General features: G+C 42.8%; 1 protein-coding gene across 4 annotated transcripts in view; it reads left to right on the forward strand.

The window, feature by feature from the left end:
- The window catches only part of PMS1 (PMS1 homolog 1, mismatch repair system component), a 155,880-nt gene extending 135,623 nt beyond the window's left edge, over positions 1–20,257 (forward strand). For all 4 annotated transcript variants that reach the window (XM_073633191.1, XM_073633189.1, XM_073633192.1 and 1 more), the window contains exons 11-13: positions 1,366–1,496; positions 9,336–9,490; positions 17,418–20,257. In XM_073633191.1, the coding sequence (XP_073489292.1) occupies positions 1,366–1,496; positions 9,336–9,490; positions 17,418–17,585 (454 nt within the window). In that variant the 3' untranslated portion in view covers positions 17,586–20,257. The remainder of the gene's footprint in view (positions 1–1,365; positions 1,497–9,335; positions 9,491–17,417) is intronic.
- Positions 20,258–22,340: the final 2,083 nt, after the last annotated feature.

A 22,340-nucleotide genomic window follows, 5' to 3' on the forward strand; every position in this document is an offset into this window, starting at 1 on the left:
AATCAAAACGCACTCCTCTAGGGCTGTTAGTGCTTCGTGGGCAGTGCATCACCAAGCCTCTATGGCTCAAATCTGCAAGGCTGCAACTTGGTCTTCAATCCATACATTTACCAGATTCTGTCAGGTGGATGTAAAAAGACACGAGGATGTCGCCTTTGGGCGCAGTGTACTGCAGGCAGCAGTAAAAGTCCTCTGATCTCATGGTGCCCTACTTTTGTTGTCTCCCTCCCCTCAGTTGGCATTGCTCTGGGACATCCCACATAGTAATTACTATGGCTATGTGTCCCGTGATGTACGATTAAAGAAAATAGAATTTTTATAATGAAGTACCTGTAAAGTCCTTTTCTTTTGAAGTATATCACGGGACACAGAGGTCCCGCCCCTCTTTCTAGTATACACGTGTATTGCTTTGCTACAAAACTGAGATGCTCCTGGTATGGGAGAGGTTATATAGGGAGGCAACTTTCTGTTTAGGGTGTGCCAGTGTCCAGCGCCTGAAGGTGGACTATAACCCACATAGTAATTACTATGGCTCTGTGTCCCGTGATGTACTTCAAAAGAAAAGGATTTTACAGGTAAGCTGTTAAAAAAAATCCTAATTTTCAAGGCACTCTGTGTGGCCACTGCAGTTGAACAGAAGTCAAACTACCAATCGATTTCTGTTCAGCTGTCCTGTCAGATAAAATCCACTCAATCAGCAGCTGCAGCCAATGGCTGTAGTGCTGATCTGTGTATTCTGACAGTGGAGGAGTCTCCCTGCTGTCAGAATACAATAGCACAGTGGGGAGGATTCCTCTATCTACTTTGAATGTGTGGATGGGAGAAATGGTTCAGTTTTTTCATTCAGCTCGCTAGCTGAAGGACTAAAACTGGACCATGTATGGCCAGTTTTAAAGAATGATTTTGTCTGGAATTCTGCTTTAAAGCACCCTTCAAAGTAAACCTTAACAGATCACTTTTCTTATTTGTTCTCTTTTGGTCTGTTAAATATACAATTAAAAGCATGTTGTTATATATCTATTTGATAAGAGTAAAAAATGTTGATTTTGTCACAAATCAGAGCTGTCTTTTGATCTCTGCACACTTCCTGTGTTATCTTAAAGAGTCTATTTAGTTCACCTAATTATTATCTTGAACATTCGCCTTTTAGGTTGTGGAGATCTAAGAATGGTGGTGGTTGAGCACTTTAACAAAAGACACTGATGATAATCGTGTGTATGTAATATAATGTATATGATATATAATAAAATACCTATACAGTGACTATATCCTATGTATAACCGCTTTATTTTTACACAGTGTTTTGTTTTCTAAGTTGAAAATATTTAATTCAGCAATTTCATTTTCTTTTCGTTTTCCACTTAGGTTGGTTGGAGAAACTGATTACCTCTCAATTCTTTTAGGAATGCAAAAGGACTATCCAAAACCAAATGGACATATTTATTTTTCAGACCCTAGACTCGCCTCTAATGGGTTTCTAATTAAAATGATACCAGGTACAGTATGTGGTATTTTAATTTTAATTCCATGTTTCAAAAGGGAAAAAAAACAGTAAAAACTGACTGTTCTAAGCATTTCACAGTCTATCCCCAAATTAAGTTTTTTGACTGGAGTTACATGCTGCCCACAGACTTTACATGGTGGTCAGACACACCAGCTTGATTCAGTAATTGTAGGATATTTTTGATTTACAATTTTGAATGTTTTCAGTCACCTAGGCAAGTGGGGTAATACCTAGAGAGCAGGCAGAGTAGTTGTACACCGATGCACAAACGAATGCTCAGAATCTGTCTGCTGATAGTTGTCAACATATGGTTTACCATCTCATGTGGTTTTATTCACAAGTACTCATCTGTTGTAGACTTTAAAATGTAGATTGCATGGCAAATAAAGCTGAGTAAACCTGGTCATAGATGGATCGAAACTTGGTCGGTTCAACAGGAATCGGACGAATTTCGATCCATCTATGGGCAGGCAGGTTGTACTGAAGTCGATCTATTGATTGACTTCAGTACAACCAACCTGTCCAGTTTTTTGTATGATGATTGTATTCTAAAGGCAGGGAAGCCTCCCGTTGTCAGAATACAATAGTACAGTAGGAGGGATAACCCCCGCCCCCCACCCATCAACACTGACTATGTTGATGGGGGAATTGAGTGATTTTCTTTCCTTCAACCCATGGTTGAAGGAAAGAAAATTGCATATTCTATGGCTTGTTTTGGTTCACATGAGCTTTATCAACCTGTGGTTAAAGGAAATGGAAAGAAAATTGCTTAATTTATGGCCAACCTTAAGAAGGTTAGTCTTCAGATGTGTCCCGGTCTTTGGCTCTTAAAATATTCAGCTCTGCTACCAGCATAAGGGCTCTTTCACACAGGCATTTAGTCTGGATCCATCTTTCCGTTTTTTATATAGATCCAGATTGAACCACAATGTACTGTATGTCTATAGATCGGCAGATGTAAACAGACATATGTCTTTTTACATCCATTTACTTCCAAATAAGTTTGTCCACAAAAAAAAAAAAAAAATGGAAAAGGTCTGCATCCTTTTTTGGATTTGCAGACATAAACGAATATCATCTGGATTATGTTTTTAGGCAAGAAACATGTTTTTAATTTATAGTTTTGTCACTTATGATTCCTTTCTTCAGCAACAATAAAACCAAGCAGGCATGTAAAAAACTGATGTGAAGATGGATGTAACAAGAACTGATGACTCCCATATAAAAGGGCCAAAATTCCATGAATGCTGGCATATACCCCCAGTGCATGAGGCTCTGACATTAAGTGGCGGGCGGAGGGCACACATGTGCTGTTCAGCCCCGCTGCAGGCAGCCTGTGAAACTCTCTGAGAATCTGACAGCTGCTCTGGCTGGACAGTGCACCCAGTTTTACTTCTGTTTAGAGCAGTATGCACCCAAGAACAAATGCCCGGAATGCAGGAAATCTGCATTCCGGGCATTCGTTCCTAGGCACATACTGCCTTCAACATAAATACCACTAGGTTCACCATCCAGCTGCAGCAGCTTGTCTGCCTTTCATAGACTTGACAGATGCCTGCAGCGGGGCTGGGCAGTGCACCTGTGCCCTCCATCTGCAGCTAAACATCAGAGCCCCATGCAGGGATACTAAATGCCTAGCATGCAAGTGCCCTTTCACATGGACATTCAGTCTGTATCCATCTGTCATTTTTTTAGATTCAGACAGAACCACTATGGACAGGCAGATGTAAATGCATGTCATCAGAAGAAGAAACTGATGAATACTGATTCAAGTTGCATCAGTTTGCACATTTATCTTAAAGCCGTTCTTCACCCTGAAAAAAATTAGACCGTCTTTGCGTCCAGGTGCCGGCATGTTTACTTTGGGAAGATGGCTGTGACTGGTTGCGGCCTCACAGCTGGTTTCCCACTGCGCAAGCGCAAGCCAGCCTGCCCTTTGTGAATGATCCCAAAGCCTGCTGGGACCTGTGATGTGTCCCAGAAGGCTGCAGGGGAAGGAAGGGGGGCTGAACCTCCACTCAGATCGCCGCGATCCAGACAGAAATGGGAGTGGTTACCTGTCAAAACCAGGTACCCACTCCCCCCAACAAAAAAAAGAAGTGCTAAATATGGAAAGGAGGCGAAGTTACACTTTAAGTTCAGTTTACATCAATTCACATCTATTTATGCATTATTTTTGTTGTTGAAGGAACTAGTAATAGATTACAAAAGTACAAGAAAAACAAAATGTTTATTACCTAAAAATAGACATAAATGGAACAGACATCGATTTACTGTATGTTCACAAAAACCAAAAAGGATGGTAGACCTTTTCCTTTTCTTCCTGTGGATATAAACTGACCTGGATATAAATAAACATGCATCTGTTTACATCACAATCAGAGTCATCCGCCACCCCCCTGGCCCATAGATATATACACTATGTTACCAAAAGTATTGGGACAACTACCTTTACATGCACATGAACTTTAATGGCATCCCAGTCTTAGTCCGTAGGGTTCAATATTGCGTTGGCCCACCCTTTGCCGCTATAAGAGCCTTAAAGTGGTTGTAAACCCTTACAACACACTTTTTTGCTACAGGTAAGCTTATAATAAGGCTTACCTGTAGCTACCCTGGATATCTCCTAAACCTGAACGGTTTAGGAGATATCCCCTGTATTTGCATATGCCAACGTCATCGGCACATGGGCGCTGAAGCAATGGCACGTACTTGCCGTTGCTTCAGTTAGACTGTGCCGTTACCAGCGGCTCCCGCGCGCATGCGCAGAAGTTACGTCATTGCAACTCATAGCGCCAATCATAGCGCCGGAGCCCGCGATACCCAGAAGTAACTCCGGGAGCGATGTCGCCGGCCAGAGCGGTGAACGAGGACCGATGCGCGGGCTTCGATCTCAGGTAAGTAATACATAATGAGCTAGTATGCTATGCATACTAGCTCATTATGCCTTTGTCTTGCAGTTTTTTGGGGTGTTTACAACCACTTCAACTCTTCTAGGAAGTCTGTCCACAAGGTTTAGGAGTGTCTATGGGAATGTTTGACCATTCTCCCAGAAGCGCATTTGTGAGGTTTGACAATATAGTGTACCTTGTGGTTTAGTCTAGATCCATCTGACAGATGGATCCAGGCTGAATACCCACATGAAAGGACCCAAGTCTGATTCTTTTAATGTTTTATTTGCATACATGCAGCTTGGATTTTACAACATCCCTTTCTGGTGGTGATGACAAATTTAACTTCACCTGATTACACTGTACTTTAAGTGCCTCCAGAAGCTCTTGAAGTATCCATTGTGAACCATGTAAAATGTTCAGATTTTTGCTGCCCAGTGGGAGTTGTTGACATATGATATGAACCGCACACAGCTATAAAGCAACCTTAATTTTAGAAATGAGATTTAAAAAACAGTCATATGGCTGAATATAATGATTATAACAACACGTGCCACTATAGTGAATTAGGCTTATAGGGTAGAGCTCAAGGTCAATGAGCATAAACTAAACAGCAGATTTAACTCTTTCAGAGCAGAGCAACAAAAGATTAGTGAGTGGTATAGATGTTTGCTTATTATTTAGAGCCTGTATAGTAGCAATGGAACACAGTATGAATATTATTCACAATGTTCATCTGACTACTTTATTTGACCGTGGTACATTTCTGAGAAACATACAGTGGGGACGGAAAGTATTTAGACCTCCTTAAATTTTTCACTTTGTTATATTGCAGCCATTTGCTAAAATCATTTAAGTTCATTTTTTTCCTCATTAATGTACACACAGCACCGCATATTGACAGAAAAACACAGAATTGTTGACATTTTTGCAGATTTATTAAAAAAGAAAAACTGAAATATCACATGGTCCTAAGTATTCAGACCCTTTGCTCAGTATTTAGTAGAAGCACCCTTTTGATCTAATACAGCCATGAGTCTTTTTGGGAAAGATGCAACAAGTTTTTCACACCTGGATTTGGGGATCCTTTGCCATTCCTCCTTGCAAATCCTCTCCAGTTCTGTCAGGTTGGATGGTAAACGTTGGTGGACAGCCATTTTTAGGTCTCTCCAGAGATGCTCAATTGGGTTTAAATCAGAGCTCTGGCTGGGCCATTCAAGAACAGTCACGGAGTTGTTGTGAAGCCACTCCTTCGTTATTTTAGCTGTGTGCTTAGGGTCATTGTCTTGTTGGAAGGTAAACCTTGGGCCCAGTCTGAGGTCCTGAGCACTCTGGAGAAGATTTTTGTCCAGGATATCCCTGTACTTGGCCGCATTCATCTTTCCCTCAATTGCAACCAGTCGTCCTGTCCCTGCAGCTGAAAAACACCCCCACAGCATGATGCTGCCACCATCATGCTTCACTATTGGGACTGTATTGGACAGGTGATGAGCAGTGCCTGGTTTTCTCCACACATACCGCTTAGAATCAAGGTCAAAAGGTTCTATCTTGGTCTCGTCTCACCATCTTGGAGTCCTTCAGGTGTTTTTTTAGCAAACTCCATGCAGGCTTTCATATGTCTTGCACTGAGGAGAGGCTTACGTCGGGCCACTCTGCCATGAAGCCCCGACTGGTGGAGAGCTGCAGTGATGGTTGACGTTCTACAACTTTCTCCCATCTCCCGACTGTATCTCTGGAGCTCAGCCACAGTGATTTTTGGGTTCTTCTTTACCTCTCTCACCAAGGCTCTTCTCCCCCTATAGCTCAGTTTGGCCAGACGGCCAGCTCTAGGAAGGGTTCTGGTCGTTCCAAATGTCTTCCATTTAAAGATTATGGAGGCCACTGTGCTCTTAGGAACCTTAAGTGCAGCAGAATTTTTTTTGTAACCTTGGCTAGATCTGTGCCTTGCCACAATTCTGTCTCTGAGCTCTTCAGGCATTTCCTTTGAACTCATGATTCTCATTTGCTCTGACATGCACTGTGAGCTGTAAGGTCTTATATAGACAGGTGTGTGGCTTTCTTAATCAAGTCCAATCAGTATAATCAAACACAGCTGGACTCAAATGAATGTGTAGAACTATCTCAAGGATGATCAGAAGAAATGGACAGCACGTAAGTTAAATATATAAGTGTCACAGCAAAGGGTCTGAATACTTAGGACCATGTGATATTTCAGTTAAGGTTCTGCTCCACAAAGAGCAAAAATGGATCTTCCAGTTACAGGCCATGTCACCCCCCGGACTTAACGAATCAATCTTTTTTGCCCCCTTCCTTCGAGGTTTTTCCTCAGGCGAAACACACTAAATATACGGTGGTAAAAATCACATATTAATAGCCGTTGATATTATACTTCTTCACGTTTGTTGTACTATATTCCATATGTTTTTCTGGTTTTTTTCCCCCATGTACATTGTATATAAATGTGTTTTTTACTTTGGATAATGCTTGTAACTCTCCTTACTATATGTATTTCTTGACTGATGTGCAATAATAACATATTTCATTCTGTATTAGGAATAGATTATGTGAAGACAACCTATGGACTCTTTGAACACATCCTAACTAGCTCCCAGTTTTTGTAAATTTTCATCCCATACCAATCATACTATGGGTTTAAGCAGGTGTTCACACTCTGCCAAAAAATGTGATAATTCAAAACATGCCTTGGTTTCTGTATGGTGTCTCAGGTATACCCTTTAAATTTATAATTTCTGTATGATTTTCATGCCTTCTTCCATCTAGGTCCTGATCTGGGCTCCCGGTCCAGCTACCTCCCCCTCCAGGTGAGTTGGCTGCACCACTGTGCTTCTTCCTGGCAGGGGGAGACAGACGTAGGGCCCTGCGCCTATCTACACGTCCACTAGAGGGCTGGACCCTCTGGGACATGATTTCTCCCTGCCAGCGGCGTCCCGTATCCTTCCAGGCGCCGTGTCCGTGCCCGCGCGCGCACTGTGGTGCGTGCGCGTGACGTCACAATGCCACGTCATTACGTCGGAAAGGACGGCTGCACCGGGACAGCTCGTCTTCCGGAACGCCGGGTGAACTACACGCGGAGTGTTGACCTCGTCAACACTGTCCCTGTGAAGGTAAGTAAGGTGGAGGTGGCTGGCGCGCACCTGTGGCCTCTATCAGCAACCAATCGGTGCTCAACTCTTGACATTTAAGGAGAGCAGCTCCCTATGGGATCTCTCATTTGATCCCCACTGCTCCAGCAGGAAGCACAGCTACATAGGGGCTCCTCCGTTACAGGTACTCTCTTTACTCTTTTATACTTTATTACTTTTTTCCAGACTTGACGACAATTAACACTTTTCACAATTCCTATTTTAGATTACCATCTCTGCTTACTACACACATATCCTGCGCAATTCCAACTGATCACTTTTGCATATTGGTGTGCTGCTCACATGCTTGGCACCTCCAGGTAAATCACATTGATTACTTCACCCTACTGTTATTCTCCTTGTTTTCTTTTACCTTTGTTTCTTTTCACTTCATTATGTCACCTCTATACCATTATCACACTCGTCCACACCCCTTCCTATCTGGTATCCCACTTTTTTCTTCATTCACATTCATTTCTTCACTTACTTGTATTGTCCATCTCACCAGCTGTTATTCTCACAAGGTGTTTGCTTTGTATTTCTCCTATACTTTCTTTATCCTATTCTACACTTTCATTTCTCTGCTGATGTTTCTTCTTTTCTTCCCTCTACTCTTTCTTCTGCCTCCTTTCTTCAATTTTTCATTTTAATTTTTTTTTTCTCCTTTTTCCCATGTTTGTTTCCCTCACTGTCCTCCCTCCCCGCCCTCTCCCCCTCACTCCCTTTCCCTTCTCTTCTCTACAGCGCATACATATCCTCTGAAGAAGACCCGATGGGGTCGGAACGCGTCAGGACTATCCAAGCGCTTGTTTATTGCATAATTCATGTGTAGCCCTATATATGCTCCTGTGTTTTTTATAACCATTTGTACACAGTTAATGTTTTTTACTCTACTGTCCTATGTCCGAATAAAGTTACCTTTTAAACTTAAACTTAGTACCATCTGTACCAGTTGTTTGCTGCCTAGAAAACTCCTTCCTCTTGGGGGAAAATTCCTTTTTTTCTGAACTTTTTCAGGGTGTGCAGCCACTTCCCTCTCCCAAGTGTCTCTCCTTTTCATTATTGTGATATTTCAGTTTTTCTTTTTTAATATATCTGCAAAAATGTCAACAATTCTGTGTTTTTCTGTCAATATGGGGTGCTGTGTGTACATTAATGGGGAAAAAAATGAACTTAAATGATTTTAGAAAATGGCTGCAATATAACAAAGAGTGAAAAATGTAAGGGGGTCTGAATACTTTCCGTCCCCACTGTATGGATATGCTTACAATGCTTTGTTGAAGTGGTTGTAAAGTCAGAAGGTTTTTTATCTTAATGAATTCTGTGCATTAAGATAAAAAAAATGTTGTGTTCAGCAGCCCCTCTCAGCCTCCCCAATACTTACCTGAGTCCAGCTCTATCCAGCGATGTTGTAGCAGTGTCTCGGTTGCCCAAGACTCTCCCTCCTGATTGGTGCCATTGGCCCCTGTTGCTGTCAAACAAATTCAGTGAGCCAATCAGGAGAAAGAGGGGGTGGGCCCAACCACAGTTCTTTGTCTAAATGGTTACACAGAGATGAGGCTCAGGTGCCCCCATAGCAAGCTGCTTGCTGTGGGGGCACTCAAAAGGATGAAGGGGCCAGGAAAGCCGAAGAGGGACCCGAGAAGAGGAGGATCCGGGCCACTCAGTGCAAAACCACTGCACAGAGCAGGTAAATATAATATGTTTGTAAAGTCACGTGTTTTTTTTGGTTGAAAATAACAATCACTTTAGGGAGTCAAAGATCAGAAATAATAAATTACTTTTTTTTTTTTTTAGGTTCTCCAGATAGCCATGTTGAGATTGAAGGAATGACCAGCATTTTGCCATTTTATGGAATCTCTGATCTAAAGGAAATTCTAAACTTTGTAATGCAGAAAAATACAAGAGAACTGTGTGACTGTAGACCTCTTAAAGTTTTAAATTATTTAGAGGTAAGAACAGTGATGGCAAATTACTTTTTCGAAGCTATTTCTTTGTCCCAGGCATCTACGTTTTGCATGTTCTATGCCATACTTCAATCATTTCAAGGAATTTTATCTTTCTCAACACATTCATCATGGCCTTTCCTCACTATGTTTTTATGTTTGCTATTTTACAAAAAATATATATATTTATAGATATCTATATCTATCTATCTATCTATCTATCTATCTATCTATCTATCTATCTATCTATCTATCTATCTATCTATCTATCTATCTATCTATCTATCTCTATCTACACACACACACACACACATACAGTGGGGACAGAAAGTATTCAGACCCCCTTAAACGTAAGGGGGTAAACGTTGGTGGACAGCCATTTTTAGGTCTCTCCAGAGATGCTCAATTGAGTTTAAATCAGGGCTCTGGCTGGGCCATTCAAGAACAGTCACAGAGTTGTTGTGAAGCCACTCCTTCGTTATTTTAGCTGTGTGCTTAGGGTCATTGTCTTGTTGGAAGGTAAACCTTGGGCCCAGTCTGAGGTCTTGAGCACTCTGGAGAAGGTTTTTGTCCAGGATATCCCTGTACTTGGCCGCATTCATCTTTCCCTCAATTGCAACCAGTCGTCCTGTCCCTGCAGCTGAAAAACACCCCCACAGCATGATGCTGCCACCACCATGCTTCACTGTTGGGACTGTATTGGACAGGTGATGAGCAGTGCCTGGTTTTCTCCACACATACCGCTTAGAATCAAGGCCAAAAGGTTCTATCTTGGTCTCATCAGACCAGAGAATCTTATTTCTCACCATCTTGGTGTACTTCAGGTGTTTTTTTTTTTTTAGCAAACTCCATGCGGGCTTTCATATGTCTTGTACTGGGAAGAGGCTTCCGTCGGGCCACTCTGCCATAAAGCCCCGACTGGTGGAGGGCTGCAGTGATGGTTGACTTTCTACAACTTTCTCCCATCTCCCGACTGCATCTCTGGAGCTCAGCCACAGTGATCTTTTGGTTCTTCTTTACCTCTCTCACCAAGGCTCTTCTCCCCGATAGCTCAGTTTGGCCGGACGGCCAGCTCTAGGAAGGGTTCTGGTCATCCCAAACATCTTCCATTTAAGGATTATGGAGGCCACTGTGCTCTAAGGAACCTTAAGTGCAGCAGAATTTTTTTTGTAACCCTGGCCAGATCTGTGCCTTGCCACAATTCTGTCTCTGAGCTCTTCAGGCAGTTCCTTTGACCTCATGATTCTCATTTGCTCTGACATGCACTGTGAGCTGTAAGGTCTTATATAGACAGGTGTGTGGCTTTCTTAATCAAGTCCAATCAGTATAATCAAACACAGCTGGACTCAAATGAAGGTGTAGTACCACCTCAAGGATGATCAGAAGAAATGGACAGCACCTGAGTTATATATAAATGTCACAGTAAGGGTCTGAATACTTAGGACCATGTGATATTTCAGTTTTTCTTTTTTAATAAATCTGCAAAAATGTCAACAATTCTGTGTTTTTCTGTCAATATGGGGTGCTGTGTGTACATTAAAGAGGAAAAAAATGATCTTAAATGATTTTAGCAGATGGCTGCAATATAACAAAGAGTGAAAAATTTAAGGGGATCTGAATACTTTCCGTACCCACTGTATGAAAATATATATATATATATATATATATATATATATATATATATATATATATATATATATATATATATATCTCATGGAAATGCAAGCTCATGTGAACAGCTAGTACACATCCTGAGCTTTAATTTTTGCCCTGGAGTTGTGCAAAGTTTTTCTGGCTACTTTTCCTGTTTAAGCTATAAAGTATGGCAACAGAATAAAAACACAACTGGTCAATCACATATCAGTGCAGAAAAGTGTGAAGTTTAGGTAAAACTCTTTACTGTCTAACTGGAGTTATTAAAGCTGTTGTTTGGGCATAACCAAGAAAGTAAATAAAATAAATTCCTGCTCACTAACTGTTATAGCTCTTCAGGGTATGCCTATGCACCCTGCAGACTCCTTTCTGTTCCACTGTAATTCAAGGAATAAAAGACACTGGAGGATTGCATCACCCAGATTTCAGCAAGAGATTTCTATGGCGAGAGAGAAAAGTACAAAAAAAACACCGGGGTTGCACAGGAGTGGAGAGACTCCCTCATCAAACATTTAAGCTTGCCGGGAGAGGGGTTTTAAAGATACAAGCTTTCAAAATTAACATAATGTACTTTAAAAGCTTGCATATTCAGAAATTACAGCCCAGCTCCGCTATGCAGCAATTTATTATTTTATACTTACCCACTAGCCGCTGTGCATCTTTGCTTCTTTAATATATATATTGGAAGATTTGTACCTTTTTAAGCCTCATCCATACAGGACGTTTAAAAAATGCCAGCGCTGCTGCCAGGAAAAAGCAGCGTTAAAAGCGCGCTGTTAGCCGCGTTTTTAAATAACGTTTATGGGCGTTTTTTGGCTTTTTTTTTTTTCAGGAAAACGCCTAAAAACGCCAAATGTGGCTAACAGCTTGTTACAGTGTTAAGCAGCGTTTTTGGTCATTTTTCGTTTTTACAGCTCGTTTTTATTGCTCATGGAAGCACAGGCTGTCGTATTTGCCCCTAAACACTTATGCCTCCAAATGCCTCGTTTAGAGGCAGTTAAAAAAAAACAAAACATCAGATGCCCCCCAAACAGCAGCTGTAAAAATGTCCTGTGTGCATGAGCCCTTAAACAGGAGAAAAAATGTCAGCCATCTGACCATCCTACGCTCCTGTAGGAGTAAAATGGAGTTAGGAGGTCACTTTGGTGACATGGGCCACCAATCTGAGACTATGGGTGCCAGTGGTCATTTTATGAATAGTGTTGGGTGGACAATGTAAGTGCTCACAGATTCTGCTTGTATGGTGTTCTGTTTGCTACAAGGAGTTGGCTTGTTTGCATACATCACTGCAGTATTTTGTTTGCATTCCATGTCACTCCTCCCACTAGCCAGTGTCAAGCTTTAAGCCTCATACACACGATAGGACTATGTACAAACTTTCCTTTGGATTTTTGTACAAATTTTTGGCGTTGGCCATAAGTTTGTATTGCATACACAAGGCAGAACTTTTTCAGCCAACTTTCACCAAATCACGTGGTTTTTCAACTCTTTACCACCACCCTTTGGTCAACAATGGGTAGGGGTGCGATGTACCCCATACTCATTCACATAGGGTGGGGGGCCGGGATCTGGGGGCCCCCTTATTAAAGGGGATCCTAGATTCCGATAAGCCCCTCGCCCGCAGACCCTGACAACCAACGGCCAGGGTTGTCGGGAAGAGGCCCTTGTCCTCATCAACATGGGGACAAGGTGCTTTGGGGTGGGGGGGGCCGCAGGGTGCCCCCCTCCCCCAAAGCACCCACCCCCCATGTTGAGGGCATGCGGCCTGGTACGGTTCAGGAGGGGGGGCGCTCCCTTATCCCCACCCCCTTTCCTGACCGGCCGGGCAGCGTGCTCGGATAAGGGTCTGGTATGGATTTGGGGGGGGCCCACGCCGTTTTTTCGGTGTAGGGGGTTCCCCTTTAAATACATACCAGACCTAAGGGCCTGGCATTCCCCCAGAGGGGAATTCCCTCTCACGCCCGCCGCAGTAGGAAAATTGTGTTTTTTACTATTGCAGCCAGCGCGAGATGTACAGTACCCTGTCGCTGAGAACCAGATTCTCGTTGCTGCGTACTGTAGTTTGTACAAAAGTCTGATGGTTTTGTGTACACACGGTCGGACTTTGCTCCATCGGACTTTTGTTGCCGGAAAGTTTGTGCGTTTGCACAGCCAACAAAAGTCCGATGGAAACAGAAAAAGTTTGTCCGATGGAGCGTACACATGGTCAGATGTTGCTCCAAAACAGCTAATTTGCATGTTTGTTGTCAAAAAGTCTGATCGTGTGTACGGGCCTTTACTAAACTTGCACTCTGCCACTTGCAGAACACAGAAGATACACAGTTGCTGACCGCGGTTTTGTGTAACACAGAGATCAAAAGTTCATTGGCAGTAGCACACTTTAATAAATATTGAGAGCATAGAGGAGAGTAGGAGAAAGTTAGAGCACCACATTCTCTGGATGGAACATAATGGTTAAACTCCAAACTTTCTGCAGTGGTACACTTTCTTAAGGCCCCGTGCACACTTTCAGCGTCTTTCAGCTCAAAGCTTGACGATCAGAAATACTCAGCAAGGAAAGTCTCATTCATTTTAATGGCCCTTGATCACATTTGAGCATTTTGTCGCCTCAAGCAAAATGCCTGCCGTTCAAAAAAGTACATGCGCTACTTTTCAGGCAGATTTGAGCATATTTGTTCCCATAAACTTGAATGGAAAACAGCTGAACAGCAACAAATTGGTGTTTTTGACCATTTTTTTCAGGTGTTTTCAGCTCAAACAGCAGCTCCCTTTTTATTCTAGCATCACGCCGCACCTTATAAACACACATCTTGTGATTAACATGGAGGAGAGCCTAATTTTGGAAGCTATGACACTCATTCGTGGCCACCCCTGCATCTATGATTCCAGGGATCCCCATTATAACAGCAGGGCAAGAACCACCAGAGGCTGGGAGGAAGTGGGGAAAAACTTGCTGCTCCAGTGGGACACACTACACTGCTCCCCAGATCAAGGAGAAAGGCACAGTACTTCTCTGTACAGCAGCCATGTGCATGACTCTGGTTTTCCTGTTGTATGTGTCTAGGACACATCTACACAGGGTTCTATTGGCCACAGCAAAAACTCCTAAATGAAAAACACCTGAAAAAGCGCCTTGAAAAAGGCCTGAAAAAGTTCAGCTCAGTGTAAATGTAGCTATAAGCACAGGTCAGAGAGTCTACTGGATTAAAGCTAAATTCCAGAATTGGATTTTATTGCATGTTTACATGAAACCTACAATGAAATTATACAAATGTCAACCCTTTTGGGACTGCTGTGGAGAATCACTGTAGTAGTCGCATGTGTGTGCCAGTCATGAAAGAATTTTATTTTTCTCAAGGAATGCAAAGTTTTTTCTGATTGAACAAACTGTAGAGGAGGGGCAGTGAAGGCATAATCTCTACCTTAGACGAAAACTAAGGCAGAGCTCTATGGGAAAAAAAGTCAAAAGTATGTCCATGTGTATATTCACATATAAAATTATGTACACCTTGGATTCAGTTAAAAAACACTTTATTGCACTTGAGTTGGAGTCCAACAATGTCCATAGGGCTATGTTTATATGTGTAGACAGTCGTGTAAAAGGAACAACGTGGGGTGACATGGAACTCCGCCTGCTGTCACGGGACCGATGGGTGTGGAAATGGAGATGTGAAGGAAACTCCCGCCGGCCACAGCAGTAGTCGGAGCTAACCTCTGTTGTCCCCAAACATGGCTTCTCAGGTGGCATATGGACGTCCGTCAGTGCGGTATAGCCAAGCCGAAAATGAAAGGGATGTCAGACGGAGCTAGGCGTGCGTGTGATGTCAGCACTCATCCGGGAACAGGAACCTGATCAATGGAGGTGGACCGCAGGCTGAAGGGTTGCCGTAGCTGACATGTTTTGCACGCCTGCACTTAGCATTCGCACTAAGGTAATAAAGCTGACTATAAAAATTAATTAAAATAATGTGTATAGCGGACTGCTTGATACCCCAAATACAAAAGAGGTGAAAAATATAATGTAAAAAGAAATATTAATGATAGATAAATAATGAAAATGCTTCCACGATGGTCCCACATCATGGTATATGCATACTTGCCTTAATACTTGCTTTCAGCTTTAAAAAATGATATTGTTAAAGTATAATGTCACCCTAAATAGGAAGTGCCCCTTTTAAGAATCCTCCAACCCTGCTCTAACATTATTAGAGATTTATTTTTTGGAGGGGGAAGCAGGTGCCTGCTCCCACTTCATTGGAAACTTCCCTAAACCCCTCTCCCTGCCCACAACTTCTTGAGACTTTGGTAAATGCAATTAATATATATACATGCCCTCAACATGAGGGGAGGTTAGTGCTTCGGGGCCCCCAACCCCAAAGCACCTTGTCCCCATGTTGAGGAGGACATGGGCCTCTTCCCGACAGCCCTTGCCCGGTGATTGTCGGGGTCTGTGGGCGGGGACTTATCGTAATCTGGAAGCCCCCTTTAACAAGGGGACCCCCAGATCACGGCCCCCCACCCTAGGTGAATGAGTATGGGGTGCATCATACCCCTACCCATTCACCTAAAAAAAAAAAAAGTGTCAAAAATAAACACTACACAGGTTTTTAAAGTATTTTATTAAGGCTGCTCCGCCTCTTCTCCCTCTACTGGCAACAAGAGCCTGAGCTGCCTTAATAAAATACTTTAAAAACCTGTGTAGTGTGTTTATTTTTGACACTTTTTTTTTTTTTTTAGGTGAATGGGTAGGGGTACCATGTACCCCATACTCATTCACCTAGGGTGGGGGGCCTCTTGTTAAAGGGGGGCATCCAGATTACGATAAGTCCCCGCCCGCAGACCCCAACAACCACCGGGCAAGGGTAGTTGGGAAGAGGCCCTTGTCCTCATCAACATGGGGTCAAGGTGCTTTGGGGTAGGAGGGCGCAGGGGCCCCCTCTGCCCCAAAGCACCAACCCCCCCATGTTTAGGGCAGGTGGCCTGGTATGGTCCAGGAGGGCGGCGCTTGCTTCCCCCCCACTTTCCTGACCAGCCGGGCTGCGTGCTCGGATAAGGGTCTGGTATGGATCTTTGGGGGAACCTCACGCCAAATTTTGGCGGGGTTCCCCTTCAAGATTCTCAGCACACAAGTCGCACTGCAAGTCGGATCATCTTGATCCAATTTCTAGTGCAACTTCTATTCAAATCAATGGGCTCCCATAGGTAACCATTGATTTTGAATAGAGACAGAGAAACGTGGGTAAAAGCTAGCGCGTCTAAACGCACATTGATGCCAATGCAAAACGCAGAAAAAATAAATTGTGTTTTTAACGCCGCTTTTTTCCTTGCATCGGTACTAGCTTTACAGCTCATTTTTTGAAATGCCCGTGGGCATGAGGCCTAAAGGTGGTTCTAGGCACAAAGTGATCATTTCTCTGACCCTTTACCTTGGAAATTAGTGTCAACTGTCCATTAAATGTGGCAGATATGTGTAAATCACACAATTGGCTGTACAAAATTAGGGTAAAAACAATAAACATGTACACATTTATTGCGACTCTTTAAGTAAAATAAAAACAATACAAAGGTGTGTTACTCGCCTCTCCTGCTGCCCATGCCACTGATTGCTGCTTTATGTCTGATGCCGCGTACACACGGGCAGGCTTTTCGACCGGACTGGTCCGACTGACTTTTAAAGGACTTCCGACTGACTTTTGAACGAACGGACTTGCCTATACACGATCACACCAAAGTCCGACGTATTCGTACATGATGACGTACGACTGGACTAAAATAAGGAAGTTGATAGCCAGTAGCCAATAGCTGACCTAGCGTGGGTTTTCGTCCGTCAGACTAGCATACAGACGAGCGGATCTTTCGACCGGACTCGAGTCCGTTGGAAAGATTTTAAGCATGTCTCAAATCTAAAGTCTGTCAGATTTTCGACTGGAAAAGTCTGCTGAAGGTCCGATGAAGCCCACACACGATCGGATTGTCCTGCCGGACTCGGTCCGTCGGACCAGTCTGGTCGAAAAGTCCGCTCGTGTGTACGCGGCATGAGAAAACATCAGAAGATTCTTCAGTAACCAACACTTCCAATAGTGTTGATCTCCTGTATCCCTAGCTGTGTATTAGGTGTTTTCTTTACAGGGGAAAGCCTTTGTTGTTTTTATTCTGTTGCCGAAGACTTAAAACTGGGTATTTATCTGTTTGCTATATGCATGCTCCATTGTTTTGAGTTTTTTCTTTGTCTCCAAACTTGTAAAAACTTTACTTGTCTAAAACACATCTTTATTGGCAGGGTGAAGCTGTAAGACTGGCAAGACAACTACCTTTAACCCTAGCAAAAGATGATGTGTATGACACATTGAGTCGAATGAAAAAACAGTTTGGAGATCAAACTAAAGGATGCATCCACGGTCGACCATTTTATTCTCACCTGGCTGATATTCCTCAAGATGATGAGTAGAAATATGGCTCTCAATAAATTGTAATGTACAGAGCAATAAATATCTTTGTAAACCTTTTGATAATAAAAATTTTAATTTTTTGGTGATGGATTGTTTGCAGTCCAAGCCATACACACTTATTCATGTCAAATGAATAGACACAAAGGATGCTCTTTTGATATATTTCAAGCATTCTTAAAGCTTTTAATAGTTATCTTTACATCCTTAAGACTTTAGATTAAATCATATGCAGTCAAATAGACTTTTGAACAAAAGCCACAGATGTTACTGTATTAAATGTTAATATAATTGTTAAATATTGATTAAAAATAGTTTTTTTCAGAATGTGCTTTTCCTGGTAACGTGGTGGAGGTTCTTAGTGCACCTTTCACCTCACCTCTCCCTTTCTTACTCCCCAAGGTGTTTTCCAATATCCCAACAAGGTCACTCCTGTTACATTGGAAACATGAGTTAGGACAAGTTCACACCAGATGCAGTCCAGTGCGATTTTATTCTGCATCTAAAACGCATGTACAGTATTTTCTATGTGTTCAAAACTAGTGCAGTGTGTTCCAGTGCAGTCAATAAAAGTAGAACAGCAGAAGGCACATCTATATGTAGTGGTTACTAAAAACACCTATTTAAAGTGATTGTAAAGTCTTGTTTTTTTTCATTTAAAAAACAAACATGTTATACTTACCTGCCTTGTGTAATGGTTTTGCACAGGGCAGCCTGGATCCTCCTCTTCTCGGGTCCCTGGCTAGAGCTCCTGGCCCCTCCCTCCTGTTGAGTGCCCCCACAGCAAGTAGCTTGCTATGAGGGCACCCGAGCCGCAGCTCCATGTAGCCATTCAGACAAAGAGCTGTGGTTGGGCCCCACCCCCTCTCGATTCTAATTGGCTAACTGAGTTTTATTGACCCCATCGGGAGCCAATAGCGCCGCTGCTGTGTCTCAGCCAATCAGGAGGAAGAATCTCGGACAGCTGAGACACTCGTGGACATCGCTGGATCGAGAGGTGGGTCAGGTAAGTATGAGGGGGGCTGCTGCACACAGAAGGCTTTTTATCTTAATGCATTAAAGTGATGGTAAAGGCTTGTTTTTTTTGTTTTTGCTCTTTTAAATAGCAAACATGTCATACTTACCTCCACTGTGCAGTTCGTTTTGCACAGAGTGGCCCCGATCATTCTCTTCTGGGGTCCCCCGGAGGCACTATCAGCTCCTCCCCGTATCGTATAACCCTCTAGGATAAGTGCTCTCCCGGGGGGGTTACCTTGTGGGCGTGCTCCCGAGTCCAGCATGTGTCCATAGATGCAGAATGCAGGACTTGGCTCCTCCTCTGGTGGATTTGGCTGCGCTGCTATCAATCTATCCAATCAAGAGCCGAGAACGCCGGGCAGAGGGGTACAGTGCATCTCCGCCGAGGGATCGAAGGGCTCAGGTGGGTAAAACGGGGAGGGGGGGGCGGTCACTGTCAGAAGTTTTTTCACCTTAATGCATAGGATGCATTAAGGTGAAAAAACAAGAGGGTTTACAACCCCTTTAAGATAAAAAAAAAAAAAACTTCTGCTTTTACAACCACTTTATGTAGACAATTGGCAGCTTACACAATACACATTACGACAGCTGGCTTATTAGTGTAAACACACCTATGACAGCCTCTGGGAGTGAATCTTCTCATAGCAGGACACACTTTCTCAAAAGAATTCCAGCATCTGGGCATATAATAACAAGGATGGAGTCAGCCTCACACTGGTTCATCAGTCTCTCAGCTCCTCCGGAAACAGGAAGGCCAGGCTGGGTTACACAGCAGCTAGGTTTCTCTGGATGTCAATGGAAGCCAAAGGCAGCAGACTAAAGAACCATACACTATTAGATTTTCTGCAGATTCTTGTCTTCAGATTTACCAAAACCATGTAGTGCAAGGGCCTGCCTGATTGCATACAAATTGAAATTCTTAAGGTTTGACCTCATATTTTATGGTTTTGGTAAATCTGAAGACAAAAATCTGCAGAAAATCTAATAGTGTGTACGGGGCTTTAGTGTCTACAGCAAAGCAAGAAACATTAAATACTTGTTTTTACTAACCACTACACTCATCTGTGCCCTCTGCTGTCCATATGTGTTGCTCTAGAGCAGGGATCTCCAAACTACAGCCCTCCAGCTGTTGCGGAACTACATATCCCATGAGGCATTGTAAAACTCTGACATTCATAGACATGACTAGGCGTGATGGGAATTGTAGTTCTTGAACAACTGGAGGGCCATAGTTTGAAAACCCTTCTCTAGAGAATCTTCAGTTTTTCAAAAGGTGCTGCTCTAAAGTGTCTTGGAACTACACCTGTGCCATTCCATAATCTTTCACAGCCATGGGACATAGATCTGTTTGCACCCCTGTGCCATAATCGACTCTCCAACAAAAGTAGAACATGCTGCATTTTTTTCGTATTTAATTGTGACAAAAAGCACCGGAACACACATGTCCTGAATTGAGATAAAGGGAAAAAAAGGAAAGGGCTTGCCAAACACATCAAAAATGCATCGGAACACATAAAAAATGTGCATGCAGAAAAGCATCTAAAATGCAGAGTGGACCGGCCCTTAGTCTAGTTATAGTTGCGCTCATAAGTTTACATACCCTGGCAGAATTTATGATTTCTTGGCCATTTTTCAGAGAATATGAGTGATAACACAAAAAATTTTCTTTCACTCATGGTTATTGTTTGGCTGAAGCCATTTATTATCAATCAACTGTGTTTACTCTTTTTAAATCATAATGACAACACAAACTACCCAAATTACCCTGATCAAACGTTTACATGCCCCAGTTCTTAATATCATGTATTGCCCCCTTTAACATCAATGACAGCTTGAAGTCTTTTGTGGTATTTGTGGATGAGGCTTTTTATCTTCTCAGATGGTATAGCTGCCCATTCCTTTTGGCAAAAAGCCTCCAGCTCCTGGAAATTCTTGGGCTGTCTTGCATGAACTGCACGTTTGAGATCTTCCCAGAGTGGCTCAATGATATTGAGGTCAGGAGACTGAGATGGCCACTCCAGAACCTTCACTTTATTCTGCTGTAGCCAATGACAGGTCGACTTTGCCTTAAGTTTTGGATCATTGTCCTGTTGGAATGTCCAAGTACGTCCCATGCGCAGCTTCCTGGCTGATGAATGCAAATGTTCCTCCAGTATTTTTTAAAAACATACTGCATTCATCTTGCCATCCATTTTGACCATATTTCCTGTGCCTTTTGTAGCTCACACATCCCCAAAACATCAGCGATCGACCTCAGTCTTTCACAGTAGGAATGGTGTACCTTTCATCATAGGCTTTGCTGACTCCTCTCCAAATGTAGTGTTTATGGTTGTGGCAAAAAAACTCTATTTTTGTCTTATCACTCCAAATGACTTTGTGCTAGAAGGTTTCAGGCTTGTCTTTGTGCTGTTTGATGTATTGTAAGCGGGATACTTTTTGGCATTTGCATAGTAATGGCTTTCTTCCAGCGACTCAACCATGCAGCCCATCTTTCTTCAAGTGCCTCCTTATTGTGCATCTTGAAACAGCCACACCACATGTTTTCAGAGAGTACTGTATTTCACCTGAAGTTATTTGTGGGTTTTTCTTTGCATACCGAACAATTTTCCTGACACTTGTGGCTGAAAGTTTAGTTGGTCTACCTGACCGTGGTTTGGTTTCAACAGAACCACTCATTTTCCACTTCTTGATTAGAGTTTGAACACTGCTGATTGGCATTCTCAATTCCTTGGATATCTTTTTATATCCCTTTCCTGTTTTATACCGTTCAACTACCTTTTCCCACAGATCCTTTGACAATTCTTTTGCTTTCCCCATGACTCAGAATCCAAAAACGTCAGTGCAGCACTGGATGAAAGATGCAAGGGTCTGTCAGGAGTCCAGAAACTCATTGACCTTTTATACAAACACACTAATTACAAGCAAACAGACCACAGGTGAGGATGGTTACCTTTAATAGCCATTCAAACCACTTTGTGTCAACTTGTGTGCATGTTATCAGGCCAAAATCACCAGGGTATGTAAACTTTTGATCAGGGTCATTTGGGTAGTTTGTGTTGTCATTATGATTTAAAAAGAGTAAACACTTTTGTTTGATAATATATGGCTTCAGCCAAACACTAACCATGAGGGAAAGAAAAGTTTTCGTGTTATCATTCATATTCTCTGAAAAATGACCAAGAAATCATGAATTCTGCCAGGGTATGTAAACTTATGAGCACAACTATATAAAGCTTTTTTTTACCTTCTGGAATAACAGTATCTCCACTTAAACCAGTGGTCTCCAAATTGCGGCCCCGGGGCCGTATGTGGCCCTTTGCTTACCTTTATCCAAGCCCTTGGGGCACTTTACTTCCCACGGACACTAACGATGGGGCACTATTTCTCCCATGGACACCAGCGATGGGGTTCTATTCCTTCCACTGACACCAACAATAAGGCACTGTTCCTCCCATTGACAACAACGAAGGGGCACTATTCCTCCCACTAACACCAACAACGGGGTACTGTTCCTTCCACTGACACCAATAATGGGGCACTATCTCTCCCACTGAGATCACTGATGGGGCACTATTCCTCCCACTGACACCAACCATGGGACACTATTCCTCCCATTGACACCAACGATGGGACACTATTCCTCCCATTGACACCAACGATGGGACACTATTCCTCCCATTGACACCAACGATGGGACACTATTCCTCCCACTGACACCAATGATGGGGCATTAATAATTC

This window comes from Aquarana catesbeiana, linkage group LG06, assembly GCF_042186555.1.
Source record: "Aquarana catesbeiana isolate 2022-GZ linkage group LG06, ASM4218655v1, whole genome shotgun sequence".
Lineage (NCBI taxonomy): Eukaryota > Metazoa > Chordata > Amphibia > Anura > Ranidae > Aquarana > Aquarana catesbeiana.